General features: G+C 36.1%; 1 protein-coding gene across 1 annotated transcript in view; it reads left to right on the forward strand.

The window, feature by feature from the left end:
- TACR3 (tachykinin receptor 3) overlaps positions 1–23036 on the forward strand; it is a 96953-nt gene that overhangs the window by 21942 nt on the left and 51975 nt on the right. The window contains exons 2-3 of the mRNA XM_036764738.1: positions 13527–13715; positions 16921–17071. Of these exons, the coding sequence (XP_036620633.1) occupies positions 13527–13715; positions 16921–17071 (340 nt within the window). The remainder of the gene's footprint in view (positions 1–13526; positions 13716–16920; positions 17072–23036) is intronic.

Here is a 23036-nt window from a genome sequence, read left to right on the forward strand (position 1 = left end):
CACATTTACACCAAACTCCTTCCCTTCCAAGTGAGCTTTCCCTTGTATCAAAGATTTTGAAAGAAAAAGATTTCCTAACAGTTCAACAAAGCCAACTAACACACAGAAGACAGATGATTAGATGCAAATAGCAGGACATTCAGGCCAGCGAAGAAGTACAGTCTAAAAGGCACCATAACTATGGTCACCCCTTCCAGCATATACCTCTGAGGAACTGTGACACTGATCTGAACCCATGCCTGCCTTCTCCCAGGAATGATTTCACCTTCTCAGTGTTATTGGATTAATTTAATTATAACTCATGCCTGATTACACCTAATGTAGTTAAGATAACTACATTCTTTTCTTGAAAGATATTGCATGCATGCTTATGTTGTAATGCATAAAAAATCTCCCTCCTAGTACAAATGAGCATGAGGCCCATATTATCTCAGCAGTTTCAAATTACTTTAAGTATGGTTGGGCAAAGTCTATAAAATTCTGTATTAATTAAAATATAGATGTCTGTTATGAAGAGTGATGTTCAAATTACTTCTAGTATCATCAAGATGGCAGAGCAGTAATTGTAAAAGTATTTCTTGTCACTGGTACCATCCTGCTACTAATAAGCAAGTCCCCTAGGTAAGAAGGTAAAAAAAAAAAGACAAACAAAAACATCCTTGTAACCATTAATCTGGAGTTACCTTGGCCATGCAGGTTGCCAATCATAGCTTCATTTTTAAGTTCTATATGTAGAAAAGTATGGTCCTTAAAACTAGATGTTATCCAGAATACACAGAAAGGACTAAATAGAGGCTTCTATCTTGCCTTTTTGGTTCTAGATTGAGAGCAGTGTGGAATTATAGATACTTGTCAATTTCAAATACACTATTAATGGCAGCTTGATTGATGGGTAGCTAGGTGGTGCCACAGTGCATAGAATGCTGGGCCTGGAGTCAGGAAGACTCATCATTCTGAGTGACACTTACTAGCTATGTGACTCAGAGCAAGTCACTTAACCTTGTTTGCTTCAGTTTCCTCATCTGTAAAATGAACAGGTGAAGGAAATGGCAAAGTACTTTAGTGTCTTTGCCAAGAAAACCCCAAATGAGGTCACAAAGAGTCAGACACACCTGATAAATGACTGAACGACAACAATGGAAGCTTGGTGTAGTGGATGGAGATGTAGCCTTAGAGTCAGAAACATCTGGACTCCAGTCCTGCCTCTGAGAATCAAGCCATAGTCAAAAAGCATTTGTTAGTCATTTAATACATTTGAGACATTGTATTAAGGACTGGGGACATTAGCCCTTGCCCTCACATTCTACTGGAGGAGACAACATACAACAATCATACTCATATAAGATAAACACTGTATAAGTGGGAGGTCATCTCAAAGGGAAGGCACTAGGGTGGAGGTGACCGCAAAAGGCCTCCTCCAGGACATAGGATTTTAGCTGAGGCTTGAAGAAAATAATGAGGTCAAAGGTGAGTCAGCAGAGTATAGGGGACAGTGAAAAGACATAGTGGGAGATGGAGTGTCATGTGCAAGGAATGGCTAGAAGGCCGGTGTCCCTGTGACACATACTGGCAATGTGACCTCCAGCAAGTCATTCAATTTTTCTGAGTACCAGGCAACCGTAAGCTAGCAGAATCGATATTAATCTGCATGGGTAAAGGGAGTCCATCACTTGGAGCTCCTCATACCAATAAAATCGCAGGCCCAGTGAAGACAAACAAACAGAAACAAAACACCTTATCCCACCTCCTGCTTAATGTGCATCCTAATGTCCTCAGTTTTCAGGTACATATTACTGCCCTTACCTGCCAGGTTTTGGTCTCAATGTCACATTGTCCCCCACCTCATCTAAGGCCTGCACAAGGAATCTCTGTCAAGAGTCTAGAGTTCTTAGCCTCAGGGAGGCCATTCTCTTACTGTTTCCTTGACTCCCAACCTCAGGGACAACCGCCTACATACATATATTACAGCAGGGTTTTTGAGGAGAGAATCAGATTTGGCTTAACATCCATTCAACTTAGAGTACTTTTGATCAAAACTTAAAAGGTTGTGAACTTACACTGTTCATATTCTCATGAGAAAGCCAGCTTTCAAGTCAATTTTAATATGTGATCAAAATATGAAGGGTAGGTGGGGGCAGGGAGCAGTGAAAAGGAGGGGAAAGGAGGTGGGGATGATAGAAGAGAGATGCTAGAAATCAAATTCTGGTTAATTGCAGCTAGAACAAGATTATTCAGTGTCAACAACAGAGAGTCAATATGGCTGCAGAAAAGTCATTTATTGTTTCATAATGCCTCATCAGTGTTAAGCCAGCTAACTTCAGATTTCACATCTTTTTTAAATTACTGAAATGTTAAAAGCATTAGGAAATTGCCACACTGCAGGCTATTTATGAATATTTTTTAATCACCTCTACCTCTGAGCCTAAAATTTGGAGGGAGAAATCATTTAAATCAGAAAATGGTAAGTTACTGTCATTTTTACAAAGTCACTTGTGATTACTATTGCTAATTACAATTTAAGAAAGGATTAAATTTCCTCTTTGAGGTTGCTACTGCTCTTAGCTTCGAGGCTTAATTTAAAGTTCTTGTGCAAATTAATTTCATTACCATAAACAGCAAGGGCATATGAGATTCTGCTACAATTTTACTAGAACTTGATGTCATCTCCTTCTAAAGGGATTACTATCTTTATACTTCTAAAAAGGGGGATTTGATTAAAACTGATAAAGAGTGATCAGTTTGATTCCATTTCCCTTTGGAGTTTGATGTCCTTTCCTTCTTTAGATTCAGTAATTTTAGAAAATATCTAAATCCAGTTTGGATTTGAACCATTTCATAAGGTTTGGGTTTTAAAAAAAACAAGCAAAAGTTTGGTTCTAATGGAACATCAGAAACAATATTTGGATTCACTTCATGGCTTAAAAAGTTAATTGATTCATCATAGTTTGAAGATCAAGAGGTCTAGAAAACAGAGACAACTTTTTTTTGTCCTAGGAGATAGGAAAAGGCAATTTATTTTTTTCAGTTGTTAAAGAAGGCCAAAAAACATTCTTCATGTCAAATCTGATGAATTCAAATTTCATGGATCATGGGCAACTACAGTAGTAGCCACTAATCTTTATGATGAGAAGGAAAATCACCAGGCTTCATTCTACATTGGGCGTTAGAGATTAAAACATTTTGTACAGGAGCCAGAAGCAAATGGGAACACAGTCAGGTCCTTATAATACAAACAAATGTGCTCTGCCTGGTTAGCCCTACCACCAGGAGCCTGCAAATGCATCATGAATTCAGAGAAGAAATGACAAGCAGCCAAAGAAAAGCATATTACAGTAATCTCACCTACAGGTTTTCCAGAGATATAAAAAAGTAAATGCATTGAGGAAGCTGAAGTTGACTTAATAATGGTAGCAACAGAGGAACTTGGCAAAAATTACCAAGTACAATGACGCAGAAAAGCAAAGAAGGTTCAGAGAAATGGAAGATAAGAGTTAATAAGAATAACTAAGATTTATACAGTATTTAACATGTACCAGTGTATTGGGGATCCTTGAAGAGTTTGGCCTTTGTTTCCTTTGATTAATTCAGTGTCTTTGATTGAGTCTTACTAGGTGCTAAGCCCCAGGCCCAAACCCCTATCTACTAGGTGCTAAGCCTATGTGGGTGTGAATTGGTTACTAAGGTGGGGCTCCAGGTGGGGTCAATGAAGGGAGGTGCTAACTCCAGAACCAATCATAGGAGCCTAAGTTCTGGTCGCTCAGATGACATTTGATGATGTCTGAAACCATATAACAAGGGAGAACAGAGCTATTTGCTTAGGGCTCTCACTCTTGGTGGTGCCCTGACGTGGAGATTCCAGGCAGCTGTAGCTAAGAGCCCTCCAGCTTGTAAACCCGGATGTTGGGACTTTGTTAAATTCTGGTAACTATGTATTGGGATTTGAATAAGACAAGGTCTGTCTGTTGATGTTTGTAATTTGTTTGTATTTGCTCTGAAGTTAATGGTGCTGGCTTTTTCCCCTGGACTAAGTGAATGATGTCTATATGCTGAATTAAAGTAAGCTTGTCAGCCCCTTAACGTTGCTTTCCTTAGTAAAGCAGATCAAAAGAACCTGGGCTTGCAGTGTTCTGTGAGCTGGTTGTTGCTGGTTTTACACTCCCACAGCTGCTGCTAGCCTCATTGTTGAAACAACCAGGCACCACGCTAAGTGCTTATTTTCTCATTCGATCCTCACAAACAGAATGAGAAGTAGATGCTATTATCATCCTCATTTTTACAGGTGAGGAAACAGACAGTCAGGGTTAAGTGATTTGCCCAAAGTCACACAGCAAATAATTGTCTGAAGCTAGATTTGAACTCAGGTCCAGGGATCAGTGCAGGGTTCTGTCTACTACAAAACCTAGCTGCCCCCCAAAAAGATATTTTAAAAAAGACATTATAATATCTTATAGGGAAACTAAAAGTAATTTTCAAGAAGGTCAAGGATGAGAACAAGTGAAAAGAAAATTGAACTTCTGTATGGACACTGCAAAGATGAGTTTAACTTTTTTTTAAATCTATCTCTATAAAAGAAAATGAACAATAACTCTGAAATACTCTTGGCAGCATTAGTTTGGAGAGAGAGGAACTTAGTTTTAATAGAGAATGGTCTGGTTAAAGATTATTTAAGCCTGTTGTGTTGGTGCAGGCCTATAATCCCCATGGAGGCTGAGGTTGGTGGATTGCTTAAGCTCTGGTGGTCTAAATAAGTCGCTAAATAAGAATTGGGTCTCCACACTAAGTCTAGAGCCAACAGAGGAAGGGAATAAGAATAAGCATTTATTAAACACCTATTATATGCTGAGCTCTGTGCTAAGCGCTTTAAAAATATCTCATTTCATCCACACAATAATCCTGGGAGGTTAGCGCTATCCTTATCCCCACTTTATAGCTGAGAAAAGTGAGGCAGACAAAATTTAAGTGACTTGCCCAGAATCAGATGGCTAGGAAGTATCTGAGGCCAGATACAAACTCAAGTCTTCCCACCTCCAGTACTCTATCTACTACTCCACCTGGCTGCTTATAGTGAATCTCTAGGGTAAGGGTGGGGAACCTGTGGCCTTCTAGGTCCTCCAGTGTGGCCTTTTGACTGAGTCCAAGTTTTATAGCACAAATAAATTCTTTTATTAAGGGGATTTGTTCTGTGAAGTTTGGATTCAGTCAAAGGGCAGCACTTGAGGACCTAGAAGGCCACATGTGGCCTCAAGGCTGCAGGTTCCCCACCCCTGCTCCAGGGAGTAGAGGACCACCAGGCTTCCTAAAAAGAGATGAAAAGATGCTGGGGAAAATATGGATCAAGTTATAGCTTCTGTGCTCATCAGATCAGTGCTGATCACAGGGCCTTGCAAGTGGCCCCTGCTCTTCAATCCTGGGAGAGATAGGGAGACCCAGTCTCAAAAAAAATACATAAATAAATAAAAACAAACATTTAAGCAAATTAGATTTTACTTACGGTAACAATTTTACTAAAGACAGAGACACTATGTTTATTAAGAATCTGAGGAATACTGGAGAGGAAATAAGGGTCTTTAAATGATTAACTAACAAGAAAGAGATACAGAGACAGAGACTGAAAGGCAGATTACATGTCTATAATATATTAAAATTTATATATATATAATATGTGCTACATATGTTTATATATTATGTGTTACATATAATATTTAAGTTTATATATGAAGAAAGATCCATTGAGTATGAGAGAGAAACATATCTGGTCCAGGGAGATTTACAAGTGAATTTTATTTAAGTATTTAAAAAACAAGTAAATCTATGCAACTCTAAGCCCTACATAGGGAAAAAAGAGAGGTTATCTTGAGTGAGATGTTCCCATGTCAATTTCCACTGTTCCACACTCATGTCTTCCAGAACAGTAGTGTTTGCCAGTCATCACGGAGCTGCCCATGCTCAGACAATCCAGAATGGAATCCCAGAAGATGCTCCATTTTGATCAGCAGTCACTATACTAAGGCACTTGTGTTTAAGTGCTTTGCTTCTCCATAGGGCTACCACTTCTCTGCCAAAGTCTCTTCAAGGTCAAAATCCACAGGAACTTGGGAACCTTTGAGAATGTCTGCCCATCTATAGACAGACACTCCTGTTTCACTAAGTCAACATGGTAATGTGTCTAGGGGAGAGAGGAGATCTGAACTGAGACAAAGATTACACTACAATAACTATTTGTAATAACTGAGAAGGAAGACACGAGAGTACCTTCCCTTTATGATTAGAACATGGTCCAGATTACCCAACAAGGGAGGGGTAAAGGAGAGAAAAAAGAGCTAAGGAATAATTCTTTTAGTTATTATTGATGAAAATCTAAAATAAAGTTGTAGCAAAGAGATTACAGCAATATATATCAGGTATTACTTATTATGACCATGTTCAATTTATACCTTGGATTCAATAGAATATAAAAAATTAGCATAATTTGTCACATAAACTGTAAAAACACTTATACTATTATATCAGTAAATAGAAAAATGCCTTTGACAAAATTATTTTTAAAAAACTCATTTATATTTAAAATGTTGAAAGAAAAGAACTTGACTTTAATATGAAAAACAAAATGCATCAAAACCCACAACATCACATTCTTTGCAATGAAGAAATACTTTGTTTTTCTATTATATATGTGGTTAAAGCAAGCATGCAAGTTTTTCCCAACATTATTTGATATCATTCTGAAAATGCTTGCCACTGCAATATAAGAGAGAAAAAGTAAAGGTAAGACATAAACACAGGCAAAGAGGAGGCAAAAATTGTAACTCTTTATAGGTGACATGATGAATACTTAGAAAATCACAACAAATCAGCATAGAAGCTAATAAAGATGATTAATAGTATCAATGAAGTAAAAAGATAGAAGATAAATCCACAAAACCTTTTTTTTTAAAAAAGGGAACGACAGATGAGAAATCCATTCAAAATGAGCACAAAATGCAGAAATATCTAGTAATAAAGTTCATAATGCACACAAAACCAGAACTTATACAAATATCACAACGAACTATTCCTTTCAGAAATAAAGGAGGATAGATCATTCACAAGATTTACAAATGTTTTGGGATTATGCCAACATAATGAAATGATGTTACTGGTCATTAATTTATAAATGTTACGTAATGCTATATAATATACAGATTGACAACCCCATGAAATTCACTACTCCAAGAAAGACCATAAAAATATAGCCCTAGCATTTGCTGTCACTAACCTAAGATTGTTTTTTCTGGAATTGTCTCATACTGTTTGACTTTTGAAACAACAATTCAGTTAATCTGCTATAGATGACATACTCTTCAAAACCAGAGAAGAAAACAGTTATACACACATGTGTGTGTATATATGTAAATATATTATATATACACAGACAAGACACACACATACACATATATATAGATATATGTATTATTAAATTTTCATTTTTCTTATTCTGAACTTAACCTAGACCAGATGAGTATCTCCATGTACAAAGTAGAGGATTGCACATGAAAACCATGAATATCTTTTAAGTACCTCTTGCTCTTATGTATATAATATGTAAATCATGTAATGTTAATGCTGTCCTATTTACATTTCCTTCTGTCTATCCTTCTGTTTAATTTATTTGCAATACCTCTAATGAAAAAAGAAAAAAAACAACAACCTTAAAGTTTATATGCATGGACAAGCAAAACAAATGCCTCATTCTGCAATGTGAGTCCATCACCACTCAGTCAGAAGGTAGTTAGCATACTTTATTATTTATCTTTGAGATGATGGTTACTCATCAGCATTCCTAAGTCTTTCAAAGTGGTTTTTCTTTACAATGTCATTGAATAAATTTTTCTCCAGGTTCTGCTTACTTCACTTTTTATCAGCTCATAAATGTCTTCTGAGTTTTCTCTGAATCCATTTTTTCATAATTTCTTAATAATATTCCATTATGTTCATATACCAAAGCCATTCCACCTTTGATGAGTATCTCCTTAGTTTCCTGTTCTTTGCTATTACAGAAAGAGCTGTTATCAATATTTTGTACATATTAAGTGAAAAAAACACTCTCCAAGACATAGAAGGAAAACTGTGAAAAGGGAACTTCTTCAGACTTGACTCTTGTTAATGAGAGGCTACTGAGGGCATAATTGGTCCTTTAGCCAACCGATCACTGTGCCCCATCAATTGCCATTGTCCAATGGCCAATACCATTAGGTTGATTGAGGAAGTCCTATTATGTTATCAGACTATTTTGGAAACTTATTCAGTATGTTGACAAGTTAAGTAATTGTTTTATACTTTCTTGTAGCTTATTTATGAAAATTCCATTAAGGAACTTCATCACTTTGATCATCAATTAACACACTATCATGTTATCAGGTTGTTTAGAAAGAAATTTTAACACTTCATTTACATTTTAAAAGTACTATTCTAATAATCATGTAGAGAGGTAAAAGAACCCAAACTGGGATGTTTGCAGTGGTGGTAGAAAAGAAGAAACATAGAAAGATGTATTGTGAAAATAGAAATGTGGGATTTGTAAACTGAATGGATGTAGGGGTTGAAGGAAAGAAGACAGTAAAACAAGATTCTGAAGTCTTATACTTGTTTTAAAAAGAATAAGTAAAGGGAAATAGTCTTTGATTTAGGCATTGACAGAGACATGACCTAGTAGTGTTCAGTAACTTTCATCATCTAGACATCTGCTTGAGCTCTCTCTGTGAGCTGCTAAAAACATCTTGATATGCCTTAAAGATAATTTTTTTCTTCAAAATGTGGAAGAATCGAGAGATGTTGTAAAATTTAGAATCATAAATTTAGAACTAGGAGAGAATGTAAGGCCATGAAGTAAAACTCCTTCATTCTACAAATGAAGCAATTAAGAGTCATAGAGATTAAATTACTTGCCTAGGGTCACACAGCTACTAAGTGTGTGAGGCAGGACTTGGACTCTTGTTCTTCTGACTCTTAAGTCCAGTATTCTACTAAGCATGTTACCTAGCTGCCCATAAGGGGAAATTATGCTCAGGGTCAGATTGTTACCAATGGCATGAATTGGCTGCTGGGATAGACATACAGGGAATTCCTGATGGGAAGTTACCCCTACATCTTAAAGTTTATGATGGAAAAGGAGAGGAAAGTAAAACACAATCTCTAAAATATTCACTCTGGAGTTTGGGAGAATATATTAAAAAGATCCAGAAGAAGGATAGGTAGAATCCTTTGGGCCAAAATTCTAGAAAAGAAGTCTTCCTGGGAAACTCCCAAGGATGAAATTATGAAGATATGATAGGAAATATTTTCTTATAAGGTAAAAAAGGAGCTCTCTTGAAGAGACCAATGTGAATGTGCAGATGACTCACCAACCAATTTATATTTTTAAAAGCTACGTAAAGAAGTTGAAAGAAAGGACAAGCACCACACAATCTTAACCAGTTCAATTATTCACTATCCCCGGTACTTGATATCCCTTTCCTGTCTGTTTTAGTTTAGTTCATTTAAAAGTATAGTATAATACCATAAGAATCATGTCAGGGATGTGAAAGCTTAAAATGTATTTGGAGTGTAAAAGAAAACAAATACGTATATAAAACTAATTTGGGGGAAAGGAGAATCAGAAAGAGGACGATTGCCCAGAGTGTATTGGAAAGTGATAACTAACATCTAGTAAAAGAAGATCTGTTCAATTGTTAATTTACTTATTTCTCAGACAAAGAATATTACCTTTGAACTCAAAAGGACAGAGCAAAAATAGCTAATAGGGAATTGCTATCCAGTATAAATAAGGAAAGAGTAAAAAAAGCTCCTAGTTTCATTTGACACTGAAAGACCTATCATTCATGATTGCTGAGCCATTGTCAAGAATATTTGAAAGAGCATGGTGATGGGGAGAAATGCCATGTCACTGAAGAAGGGCAAATATCCCAATTTTCAAAAAAGGAAAAAGCATAGAGATTTGAAAATTATCAAGCTTGACTGCAGTTTGGAGAGTGTCTAGAAAAGGAAACAGCAATGACAAAGAGACTTCAATAACAGGTCATACCAAAATAACCTTAAGTCCTTTTTTTGACAGTTTTCTAAATTGGTTGCTCAGAAGAATTTATAAATATATTTTGCCTAGGTTTAAGCAAAGAACTTAGTAAATCTCTCATGCTAGCATTGTGGAAAAGATGGAGTAATGTGGGCTAGACAATGCCATAATTAAATGGATTCAGAGGCAGCTGGGTGACAGGGGATAGAGTCCTGTCCCTGGAGTCAGGGAGACTTGAATTCAAATCTGGCCTGAGATGCTTATTAGCTGAGTGACCCTTGGCAAGTCACTTAACTTCTGCCTCAGTTTCCTCAACCTAAAATGAGAGTCAAAATAGAACCTACCTCCCAAGGTTGCTTTGAGGATCAAATGAGACAATATGTGTAAAACACTTAACAATGGCACATAGTAGGTATTTAATAAATACTTGTACCCTTGCCCTCCTTTTCCTCTTCCTTGGTTGAATGTCTTAATTCAAGAAATAGTTATTGAAAGTTTGATGTCAAACTTGTATAAATGAGTGTTGTAAACTAAAAATAAAAAAATTTTAAAAAGAAGTAGCTCTAAAGCTTAAAATTTAAAAGAAGAAAGTTTGATGTCAGCTTAGAAGGAAATAAGTAGGAAAGGGCTCTCAGGTACCTGTGCTTGGCCTGGTGCCATTTAACATTTTTAGCAATGACTTGAAGGCATCCTGATGCAAGCTAATCAAGTTTTCAAATTACATAACACTGAGAGGGCACTGAAAGGCAGAATAGAGATGCAAATAGGTTAGAACATTCTAGTGAATCAGAAAAGATGAAACTGAGTAGTAATAAATAAGCATTTTTATACTTAGGCTCAAAATATCAATTTTCCAAATACAAAATAACTAGACAATAACTTATCTTTAAAGATATCAGAGTTTTGGTGAATTTCAAGTTCAACATGAATCACAATATGATGTGTTAGCCAAAAAAAAGGGAATTAATTTCAGCAGAATGAAGGAGAGCACTGCTATTAGAAATGCTCAATCCTCACCTGGAGTCTTTTGTTTAGTCCAGGGAACCACATTTTACAAAGAACATTGATAAACTAAAGAAAATCCAGAATAATGAAGGGATTCAAGTTGACACCATATGAAGAAAGAAGCACAGATGTCAGATGTTTAGCTTGGAAAAAAGTCTTGGAGGACATGATGACTGTCTTCAAGTGTTTGAATTTATTTATTCAAATATTTGAATTCAATCTTGTTCTGTTTGTGCCCAGAAGGCAAAGTAGTTGAAAGTTGAAAGAGGCAATCTTGGGCAATCTTGGGCTTGATGTTGGGAAAGATTTAGTAATAATTAGACCTATCCATGAATAGAATTGGCTGACTTAAGAAGTAATGGGATCTCTTTCACCGAAGGTCTTCAGTCAAAGGTTGGATGACGATTAGTGAGGTAGTTTTTAGTGGGCTCCTTTTTGGAGCTGGACAAGATAAAAGACAATTGGACAAGATAAGATAGCCACTCGAGATCCCTTCCAGCCCTAAAATTCTGTGAATCTGTAATGTCCATATTATTTTGATCCAGTACCTAAAGATTGTGTTCTTATATTCAACCTGATTATGAGTATCAAGAAGATGAATACATATCCAGATTCAAGAAATAATCCATACCAGAAAGGAAGCCTGTTTTACTCAGGTATATTCTGTATAATTTGTGATTCATGATATAAACTTGGATCCTCAATGTACTCTGTTCTCTCTTAGTTTTCTGTTGTCAAAATCGAGGATATCTTTGATTTAGAAAGTGAATAGATGCCATTCACATTGTTTCAGGAGCATAAGCAATGTGGAATTGCTCTCAGGATGTAAGACTCAAAGGAAAAAAGAAAAAGAACCTATGTTCTAAAATAGTTATAGCACCATTTATGTGGTGGCAAAGAACTAGAAATTGAGGGGATGCCAATCAATTGGGGAACAGCTGAACAAGTTGTGGTATGTGATTATGATGGGATACTACTGTGCTATCAGAAATGATGAGCTCAAGGATCTTAGGAAAACATGGATAGACACAGAAAATAATGCAGAGAAAAATGAGCAGAACCAGGAGAACATTGTATATGGTAAAAGCAAAATTTTTAAGAACTACTTTGAGTGACTATGTTATTTTTACTACTATAAATTGCCAAATTAATTACAAAAGATGTATGAAGGAGGATGCTACCTTTATTCCAGAGAAAGAACTGATAAATAGAAGAATGTATGGAATGGTTTTACATAGTACACATATTTGTGTCTAACAGTAGCAATTTGGGGGGAGTGGAAAGGGAGGAAAATGAAAGTTAAATGATAACTTTATTATATATTTTAGAAGAATAGCAAGTTGTACATAATAGATTTGAGTTTCATGTATAATCATCTTTTTTCCCATTCTATTATGTTATGGAAATAATTGTTTTATTTAAGTTCAGAATAAAATATTTTTAAAAAAAGAAATATGTTTACCCATCACTATTGATTAGGTACCACATTTCTCTTATCAGATTGTCTAACATGACAAAACAGGAAAATGATAAATGCTGGAGAGGATGTAGGGAAAATTGGAACATTGTTACACTGTTGGTGAAGTTGTAAACTGATCCAGCCATTCTGGAGAGCAATTTGGAAATATGCCCAAAGGGCTATAAAAATGTGCATACCCTTAGACCCAGCAATACCACTTCTAGGGCTATATACCAAAGAGAACACACAAGTGGGAAATGGACCAGTACGTACAAAAATATTTATAGCAGCTCTTTTTGTGGTGGTAAAGAGTTGGAAATCAAGGGGATGCCCATCAGCTGGGGAATGGCTAAACAAATTGTGGTATGTAAATGTAAAGGAATACTATTGTGCTATAAAAAATGAGGAGCAGATGGACTTCATTATAATCTGAAAAGACTTATATGAACTGATGCTGAGTGAGGGGAGCAGAACCAGGAGATTGCAGGCACACAGTATCTGTAAGGATTAACTTTGATAGACTTGGCTCTTCTCATCAATGCAAGGTTCAAAGACAGTTACAAAAGACTCATGATGGAAAAAGCTATGCACATCCAGAGAAAGAATTATGGAGTCTGAATACAGATTGAGGCAAACTATTTGCTTTTTTTTTCCTTCTTTTTTGGTTTCATTTCTTCTTTCTCATGATTCATTCCATTGGTAATAATTCTTCTTTACAACCGGGCTATTATGTAAATAAGTCCAATGCAAAGGTATAAATAGCACCAATATTGGATTACATGCCATCTTGGGGGGGAGGGGGGAGGAGAAGGAGGGAGAGAAAATTTGGAACTCAAAAACTTGTGGAATTGAGTTGTAAACTAAAAATAAAAAATAAATTTTAAAAAAAGGAATAAATATGTTTACCCATCTTCTTTTTGTTTTTCAGCACAGAGAGAAGCTTAGTCACTGAACTTTGAACTTTTACTATATGAAACACATTTTACTAACAAGAATTTGATTTGTTCAAAACAGGTACATGGCCATTATACATCCCCTGAAACCCAGACTATCTGCAACTGCCACAAAAGTTGTCATTGGAAGCATTTGGATTCTGGCTTTCCTTCTTGCCCTTCCCCAGTGTCTTTACTCCAAAACAAGAGTGATGCCTGGTCGAACGCTTTGCTATGTACAATGGCCAAAAGGTCCAAAGCAGAATTTTACGTGAGTTAATTTCATCTTTTATCCTTCTTATAAATAAGATGAGGCTAGGAAAGACTCATGAAAGACATGGAATAGTAGGGTAGGCTTTAGAGTGCTTCATATTTCGGGTTTACATTTAAGAAAATCAAAAAGAGGAAATGTTCTTTTTTAAGGACTTGAATTTTAGACAATATATTCCATTGAATGATAAAGGGGATGAAAATATTCAGTTACACAATTCCTGGAAGTCTCAGATTTGAATTAACCCTCTGTTTTAACATATAAGGGGACCTGGGGGAAGTTGTAGGAATACTACCACTTGGTAGATGTTTTATTTTGTATTGCTACTTACCTTTACTCTTTCTGTGGTAGGAGTAAATGTTGTATACAGTAACATGCATGTGAGTATGTATAACAATATTTATATATCACTTAATTTCAACTGGAATTTCAGTATTTTCTCAACTAGAGTGATTTTTGCCTTTAGAAATAACAAATTATTCAACAATGATTGCCCTTTATTTATTTGTAATAATGCTGTCAACTGAATGCAGATTGAGGTATACTTTTTAAACTTCATTTTTCTTGGCTTTTTGAGGGGCAGGGAGGAGAGTCTGAGTTTTCTTTCACAACATAACTAATACGGAAATAAGTTTTGCATGACTGCATATGTATAACCCGTACCAAATTGCTTGCTTTCTCAATGAAGGGAGAGAAGAGGGAGAGAGAGGGAGAGGGAATTTGGAATTCAAAATTTTTTAAATGAATGTAAAAAAATTTTTTTAGATGTAATTGGGAAAAATAAAATATTTTTAAAAGAAAAATAATTTGGAATTTAAAAAATAATAATCCTGTCAATTAGTCTAGACCACCAAAAGATGCAATTGTAAGAAAAAAGTTAGGAAGATGTTTCAACAATTCAGCTAGCAGCTGTTGTGGGGACGAAAGACCAACACAAGTCCAACAACAAGAATACTGCCAGCACATGTTCTTTTGATCTGCTTTACTAAGGAAAGTAATGTTGAGGGGTTAACAATCTTATTTCAATCCAACATAAAAATATCATTCCCTTAGTTCAGGGGAAAAAGCCAGCACCCTGAACTGCATAGCAAACACAAACAATTACAAACATACATTATAAACAGACCAAATACAATTCATAGTTACAAAGAAGGCATCAACATCTGGGTTCACAAGCTGAAAGGCTTTTAACTACAGCTTCCAGAGTCTCCACATCAACGCTCCTCCAAGAAAAAGAGCCCCACACCCCTGCCCCCACAAATAGCTCTGTTCTCTCTTTTTATATACTCTTTAGCCATCATCAAACATCATCTGAGTGACCAGAACTTGGGCTCCTACTATTGGCTCTGGTCTTAGCAACTCCCCTTAGAACCCTGAGGGCTTCACACCCACATAGGCTTAGTACCTACTAGATAGGGGTTTGGGCCTGAGGCTTTGAACCTTGTAAGGCTCAATCAGAGACATTTAATTTATCATTCTAAAACAGTAAAAAGTCCCAACTTAATTGATATTACAGAAGATCTTAAGAAAAATTAGATAACAATAATTCATATTCAGTACACTAACCTTCAGAGCCCTTACTTTAATGATGTTAGCCCTTCATTTTTTAAATGTCAGCCACATGTCAATAGGATTATCAGGTGATCCTCAACCCACATATGTATATCATAGTAAGATAATAGAAGCTAATAGATTACATTTTCTCCCATCATACTCATCCCATCTATTTACGAGGACTTTTAAAATAAAAGGTCCCAGAACAGTTAAGGATGCTTCTTTCTATCTCTACCATCTAGAAATGGTTTGAGAAGCAAACAAATTTAGAAAGGAGGCAGCTCAGGCTGATAGACCATAGGATTTTCTCTTGCATTAGGAATTGTCCATGTAACTTCATCATTTTGTTTAGAATTGCTGTGAATTTTTCTCTTTCTATTTTTAAAAATAATTTATGCTGTCCTATTTTCCTCTATGAGAGTAACAGGTGTATACACCTAAACAACTTAAGGATGTAGTTCTGCTGGCTTGCTAAAAGACAAGTCAGTTATACTCTGACTTTAACAAGGGGTATAAACAATTGGTTCAAAATTGTTTCAGCAGATGGAAAATGAAGACTGATGGATCTATTTATGATATCTGAACCTATATATAATATTTGTATATTTATAAATATATGTATTTAGATAATATATATTTATTATATTATTTGTATTTAAGAATCGATTTATAATAACTGTTTTGATATATCTGACAGAAAGAGCAAAGTCCCAACCCACTTCAAAAAGGAAATGTGACAACTAGTTAGTTCCTTTTATTTCACATGGGCATAGTAAAAATTAATTGTGTTAATTCATTCATGTAGCTCTGGAGGACTAACTTTGCCATTCATTCAATAAGTACTTATTATGTGCAGGGCATTCTTTTAGTCACTGGGAACAAAAAGACAAAAAATAAAACAAGCTTTACCCTCAAGAAGCTTACATTCTATTAAGGTGAGGGTGGGGGGAGGCACTACATGCATGGAAAGATAAAGACAAAATAGAAAGTTTCTTCTAGTGAGAGGGCAGTAGCAACTAGGGGATCAGTCTGCGTAAGATGACACCAGCTGACCTTTGAAGAAGTTAGGAGGGATGGAGGAAGGAGCAAATGAATTCTAGGCATGGCCTGTATAAGGCATGGAGGTAAAAGATGGAATACCATATATGGAGAACAGCAAACAAGACAGTTTGTCATCTTCAGGTCATATGCTTCTTTCAGTTTTCATTACCTCACACTGTTAAGTGGCACAATGGATAGAGCACTGGGTCTATAATCAAGAAGCCTGCTCTCTTTCCATGAGTTCAAATCTGGCCTCAGACACTTATTAGATGTGTGACCCTTGACACTTAACCCTGCTTGTCTCAGTTCCTCATCTGTAAAATGAGCTAGAGAAGGAAATGGCAAATTGCTCCAGTATCTCTGCCAAGAAAACTCCAAATGAGGTCACAAAGAGTCAGACGCGACTGAAAAAATGACTCAACAGCAACAAAAACATTGTTTAGATTGCTTGGTGTGCATAGTGTTTTGTTTTGTTTTTAAATGAGAGAACAACATTCAGAGGATGAGGTCATAGCTTTTTTGAAGTTTTCCTCTTTGATTCATAGCCAGAGCCAATTCAACTATGTCTTTTCCTAGGGTGCTTTTATAACCTTTGTCTTTTCCATTGCAGGTACCATATTATTGTGACTGTGCTGGTGTATTGCTTCCCATTACTTGTCATGGGCATCACCTACACCATTGTGGGAATTACCCTCTGGGGAGGAGAGATCCCAGGTGACACATCAGACAGGTACCATGAGCAGCTCAAAGCCAAAAGAAAGGTACCACTGTTCCTTTTAACCTCTTGGCTAATTGCATGTTAATTCTCTCTTCCCCACCTCCCTTTTATTAAGGTGAATTCATCAACATGCTCCATGTCTAACTAGATTGAGAGGGGAGGAATACCTTGATTAAAATATCTTCTTCCAAGAATGCTTTCAAATAGATTCATTTCTAGTCAGCAGGTTTTAATTAGTTAAAAGTACATCAAGAAGAAACAAATTTGGCTCAGGTTACTCAGTGACTGAAGAATTTCTATGGCTCCCAAAGTAGGAAGAGATCTCCAAAAGTTATCTAGTCCTTTTCCTACCTCAAGCCTCATCCATCCCGAAGGCATCTTAGAGAAGTCTGTCCAAAGATAATGTGCTTCATGCTAATTGTGTGATTTATTATGCTATGCCTCCCCACCCCCCCCACCCTGAATTTTTATTGTTATTAAGTTGTTTCAGTCATGTCTGACTTTTTGTGACTCTACTTGAGGTTTTCTGGGAAAACATATTGGAGTGACTTGCAATTTCCTTCTCCAGCTCATTTTACAGATGAGGAAACTGAGACAAACAGAGTTAAGTGACATGCCCAGGGTCCCATAGCTAATAAGTATCTAAGGCCAGATTTGAACTCAGGAAGATAAGTGTTTCTGACTCCAAGGCCTATGTCCTAACCACTGCACCACTTAGCTGCCTGTGCCTCTACAGGCAGGAGAATCTAAATGGACATTTCACTTTTTTGTAATGCAAAACTCACCAATATTAACAACACAACATCATTATTATTATTAACTATTATTTACCATACATGGAAACCAATAAGATCTAAGGGCCACATTATTCTCAAATTATGTGCAAACAATGCTCATGCACTTTGGGGACCCAAAACCATCCTTAGTATTTTTGGTTTTAAGTGTTGTTTAGTCTACAGAAATTCTTCTACAAGTGCATATAATGTTATTTTACATATTTTACTTTTTTCTATCAGATCTAAAATTCCAGTGGTGTAGGGAACTCACTGTAATAAAATTCCCTCTGTTAACAAAGATCACAACCTACTCTTCACTTTATTATGTTAGAGATTTGCCTAGAGAACTGACTGTATCTGTGCCATAGCTGATAAATGTCAAAGGTAAAACTTGAACCCAGATCTTCCTGCCATTTAGTCCAGTTCTCTATTCACTACCCTTATCACTTCCCTTTCTCTATCTCTCTTTTTTTCTACCCGCAGAGAGCATAATAGTTCACGTACCTACTTCATGAGGTTATTGTGGGGAAAAAAGTGCATTGCAAATAATGCTATACAAATGAGATTATTATTATTATTATCATCATCATCATCATCTCATTCTTCTCATCTTTTTATGTTTTTTATTATTTATTGTTATATTTAGCATATAATACCTTAAATCTCACAAGTTGTTTTTCCCACAAGAACCCATATAGTAGAAGTGCAAGTGACCCTGGGCAAGTCACTAAAACTGTCTGCTTCAATTTCCTTCTCTGTAAAATAGGGATTAGTAAATAGTAGCATCTAACTCTCAGAGTTGTTGTGAGGATAGCATGAAATGATGTTTGTAAAGCGCTTTACAAACCTTAAAGCTCTAAATAAATGCTAGCTATTATTGTTCTTGTTCTTCCCCTGGTTCTGCTTACTTCCTTTTATATCAGTTCATATAAATCTTCTCACGATGTTCTGAATTTTCATAGCCATTTTTCTTATAAAATGGTAATATTCCGTGTATAGTCATGAACCACAATTTATTTAGCCATTCCCCAATCAATGGGCATCTATTTTATATTCAGTTCTTCATTATGACAAAAATAGCTGCTAAATCTTTTTTTTCTTCTTACCATTGATTATCTTGGAGTATTTACTTAGTAGTGGGGATCCCTGGACTTAAGGGCATCGATATTTTGTCACTTTGTTCATATAATTCCAAATTGGTTTATAGAATGGCTCCATCAATTCATAGCTCCAGCAATAGAGCCCTATCCTTCCTTCTGTCTTTGACATTTTTGCAGTATGTGACTAACCGTAGGAACTCTGGATCAGAGGTTATTGACATTTTAGACATTGGTGACTTATTTTTTTTAATCTAAGAATGTTGAGTTGGCCTACATCTTTACACAGACACTGTTGTTTTTATGTTGTGTCAAATTTTCCTCCAAGCATCAAGTTTCATAGTAAGAGTTTAAAAGGCATTTTTAGGGAATGATTTTAAGGTTTAAATCAGGGACAGAAGCCAGTCTTTGGGACATGGGTTTTATTTGAAAGCACTAACACTACCATGCCTCTGTCCTCCTACTGATAGGTAGTAGGCACTACCATGCCTACTGTCCATTTACTGATTAGCAAGTTATAACTAAAGTGAAATATTCTCCTTGTGCCCTCAGAAATTAAAATAATTCAATTTAAAAATGAATATAAAAATAACATCAAGTCCCCCATTCTTATATAATATCTTCCTTTCTTGTGCCTGCATTCCTTTCATTCCTTCATGCCTCAGCTTTTTTTTTTCACATGCTACTAGCTTTTTTTTGGAAGGTCAGCTTTCCAAGACCAGCTCAGTTATCAGCCTAGCTGCTCAGATTTTACAGAGTATTTTTGGACTTCTCCAGTGGGCTTAGCTCCCTTAATAATAGTTATTTGTGTACATATCTCCTCAATTACCTACCCATAGAATGTAAGCTGTCTGAAGGCAGGAATTGTTTTTTTTTTTTTTTGCCTACAGCACTTGGCACACAGTAGCTGTTTAATAAATGTCTGTTGAATAATGGAAGTGTTTGTTGATGTCTAACCCCACATCCACTATCTGGATATCTTACCTAAACTCAGTATCTCCTTAAACCGAAGATATTTTTCTAAGTTTTCAGATGAAGAAATTAAAGCTATCTTTAGTCATATGAAAAAAATGCTATGAATCACTATTGATAGGGGAAATGCAAATTAAAACAACTCTGTGGCACCACCTCACACTTATCAGATTGGTTCATATGCCAGAAAAGGGAAATAATAAATTTTGGAGGTGATGTGGAAAAATTGGAACACTAATGTTTGTTGATGGAGTTGTGAACTGATCCAACCATTCTGAAGAAATTTGGAGCTATGCCTAAAAGACTATAAAAGGGGGAAAGGACCCACATGTACAAAAATATTTATGGCAGCTCTTTTGTGGTGGCCAAGAAATGGAAATTGAGGGGATGCCCATCAGTTGAGGAATGGCTGAACAAGTTGTGATATATGAATATAATGGAATACTAATGTTCTATAAGAAATACTGAGCAGCCAGATTTCAGAAAAACCTGGAAAGATTTACCTGAACTGATGCTGAGTGAAGTGAGCAGAACCAGGAGAACATTGGACACAGTAGTAGCAACATTGTGGGATGATTAACTATAATAGACTGAGTTCTTCTCAGCAAGGCAATAATCCAAGACAATTCCAAAAGACTCATGATACAAAATGCTAATGACATCCAGAGAAAGAACTATGGAGTCGGAATACAGATCAAAGCGTACTATTTTCACTTTTTTTGTTTTTTGTTTCTTCTTTTTTCTTTCTTGTGGTTTTCCCCTTTTGTTCTGATTCTTCTTTCATAATGTGACTAATGTTTAGCATGTTTCTACATGTAGAACCTATATCAGATTGCTTGCTGTCTTGGGGAGGGAGAAGTGGAAGGAAGGAGGGAGAAAAATTTGGAACTCAAAACCCTATAAAAATGAATGTTGTAATTGAAAAATATTATTTAAAAATAGTTTTCTGCCTACAACTGGCAATTTAAAAATAGTTGTTAATCAATCATCTTTGCATCAGGGCTAGCATAGTCTCTTTCATGCAGTAGTTGCTTAAGAGGTGTTTGCTGAATCAAATTGAACCAGTAAACTTCTCCCCTTGTGTGGTATAGAGATTAGAATGCTGGAGATGGAGTCAAGAAGACTCTACTTACTGGCTGTGTGACCCTGGGAAAGTCATTTAACTTCTTTATAAAATGAGGGGTTTGGTCTCCACGGCATTTAATGTCCTGGAGCTCTAAATCTGTGATCCTATGACCTGTGTACCAAAGAAAAGTGATTACTTTAAGAATAATCTTAAAACTATAGTTGCTGTTTCCAGAACCTATGGTTGTTAGGTCAGCTCCATTTTAAGGAGCTGAAGATGGTTCAAATATTCATCAAACATCCTGATAGGAAATGCTGAATATTTAACAACTGGACATAAAGTACAACTTGGAAATTATAACACTATTATGCTTTGAGGAATGTCCTGGGCGTGACCTCATTTGTCCAGGCAGTTTATCTATCAACACTCAGACACTAATGTAAAAGGGACTAAGGAGTCTAGACAAGGAAACTGCATGAATACAAAACTGCTACCACAGTTACCGAAAGGGAGGAAAAGGGCCAAAAGCAAAAGCTTATTTCACAGTGTTCAATTTGCCTACTTTACTTAATAAATAAGATCTCCCAAAGTTTCCCCAGTGGACATGGTCATCAGTGAGGCTAAAAAAAAGATTTAGTGTCAAGATTATTTATTAAAATGTTTAAAATTACGTGTTATAATTTGGAATATATATATATATATACACTCACGTATGCAAATACAGATAGAGTTTTAAAAGAATGGACTTATTTGCAATTTTACAGAATATTTTATGGTTATAATAGGCTTTAATAATAGCTCATTTATATAACACTTTGCAGTACAAAACATTTTCCTTACAATAATCCTATGAGGTAGATGGTCCAAGTATTGTTTTCTTCATTTTGCTTAGAATCCATGCATTCTGATTCTAGGTCAAAAGCATATGTACTTTCTATCATGACACACTTCCTGCGAATACATTTTTAAGTATAACATTTATAAAGGGTATAGCACCAACCACTGACTCCCTTTAGGCTATATCTCTTCTTGGGTTGCTTGACTCACTCACCTCTCCTATAGCCATGATAGAAGTTTGCAGTGCTCCTCAAGGAAAAGGGTTACACTGCTACAATTCACTCCCACTTTCAGGGTCCTGGTGGTAGCTTCAATGTGAGGGAAATACACATTTACATTCATTACCATAGCTCATGAGCCCCCACCAGTGACTTTCCCATTTTTACAAATTAGTAAAAATAACACCATTAATGCTCACTCTTGAAATATTTACTAAGCAAAAAGGCTAAAGCAAACATAATCATAAAATGAGATTTACTCAATAGAAGGAAAAACGATATTAATTAAAACAACCATCTCTTCATTCCCTTACTAATGCAAATAATATCTACAGCTCTAAGGAAACATGAACATTTATAAACTCAGCAATGAGATTCTTAAGTAGGGAAACCCACATTCATGGAACAAATCATGAATCTGGACTGTGGCATAGATATCTGTTGCTTGCAATCAGTTCTTTTAAATAGCAGAACTTTCTTCCAGTCAGATCAGTTCCCTTCATCAATAGCAGAGTGTATAGTCAATTGTTCTTAGCTTCTGTCAGCCTCTCAGCACCACTGGCTTCTCAGATCCATAGGCTTCAATGTTCTTTCTCCTCATGTCTCATTCTCTGTGTGCATACTCTCCCATCAGCTTCACTGATCTTTTACCCTCTCTTAGTTTTTCTGTTCTGACTTATCTGAATCTGACTTCTCATTTACTTTCTTTACTGAAGTCAGCTCTTTTTGCATAGTTATCTATCTCTAGCTTAGGTCAAGCAACCCCAAATTCCATATTTCTGTCAGATACGATAGAAGTAGTCCATATACCATAGCCTACAAAAAGTTCTCTGATTTAGAGTTTCCCACCAGTAACCTTCAAAGTTACATTCAGATGAGCTGCTGGGAAAAAATACATGGCAGTCATCTACCATCAATCAGTACCTGTCCCTCTGAGGTGCTATGCTGTCCTCAGGTCCTCTCATAACTTTTTATCTGAGGAGCTGCTTTTCTCTCAGGTTCTCTCAGTACTGTGTTCCACAAAGAATGTCCCTTTTCTGCC

Source organism: Trichosurus vulpecula, chromosome 6 (assembly GCF_011100635.1).
Source record: "Trichosurus vulpecula isolate mTriVul1 chromosome 6, mTriVul1.pri, whole genome shotgun sequence".
NCBI classification, from domain to species: Eukaryota; Metazoa; Chordata; class Mammalia; order Diprotodontia; family Phalangeridae; genus Trichosurus; species Trichosurus vulpecula.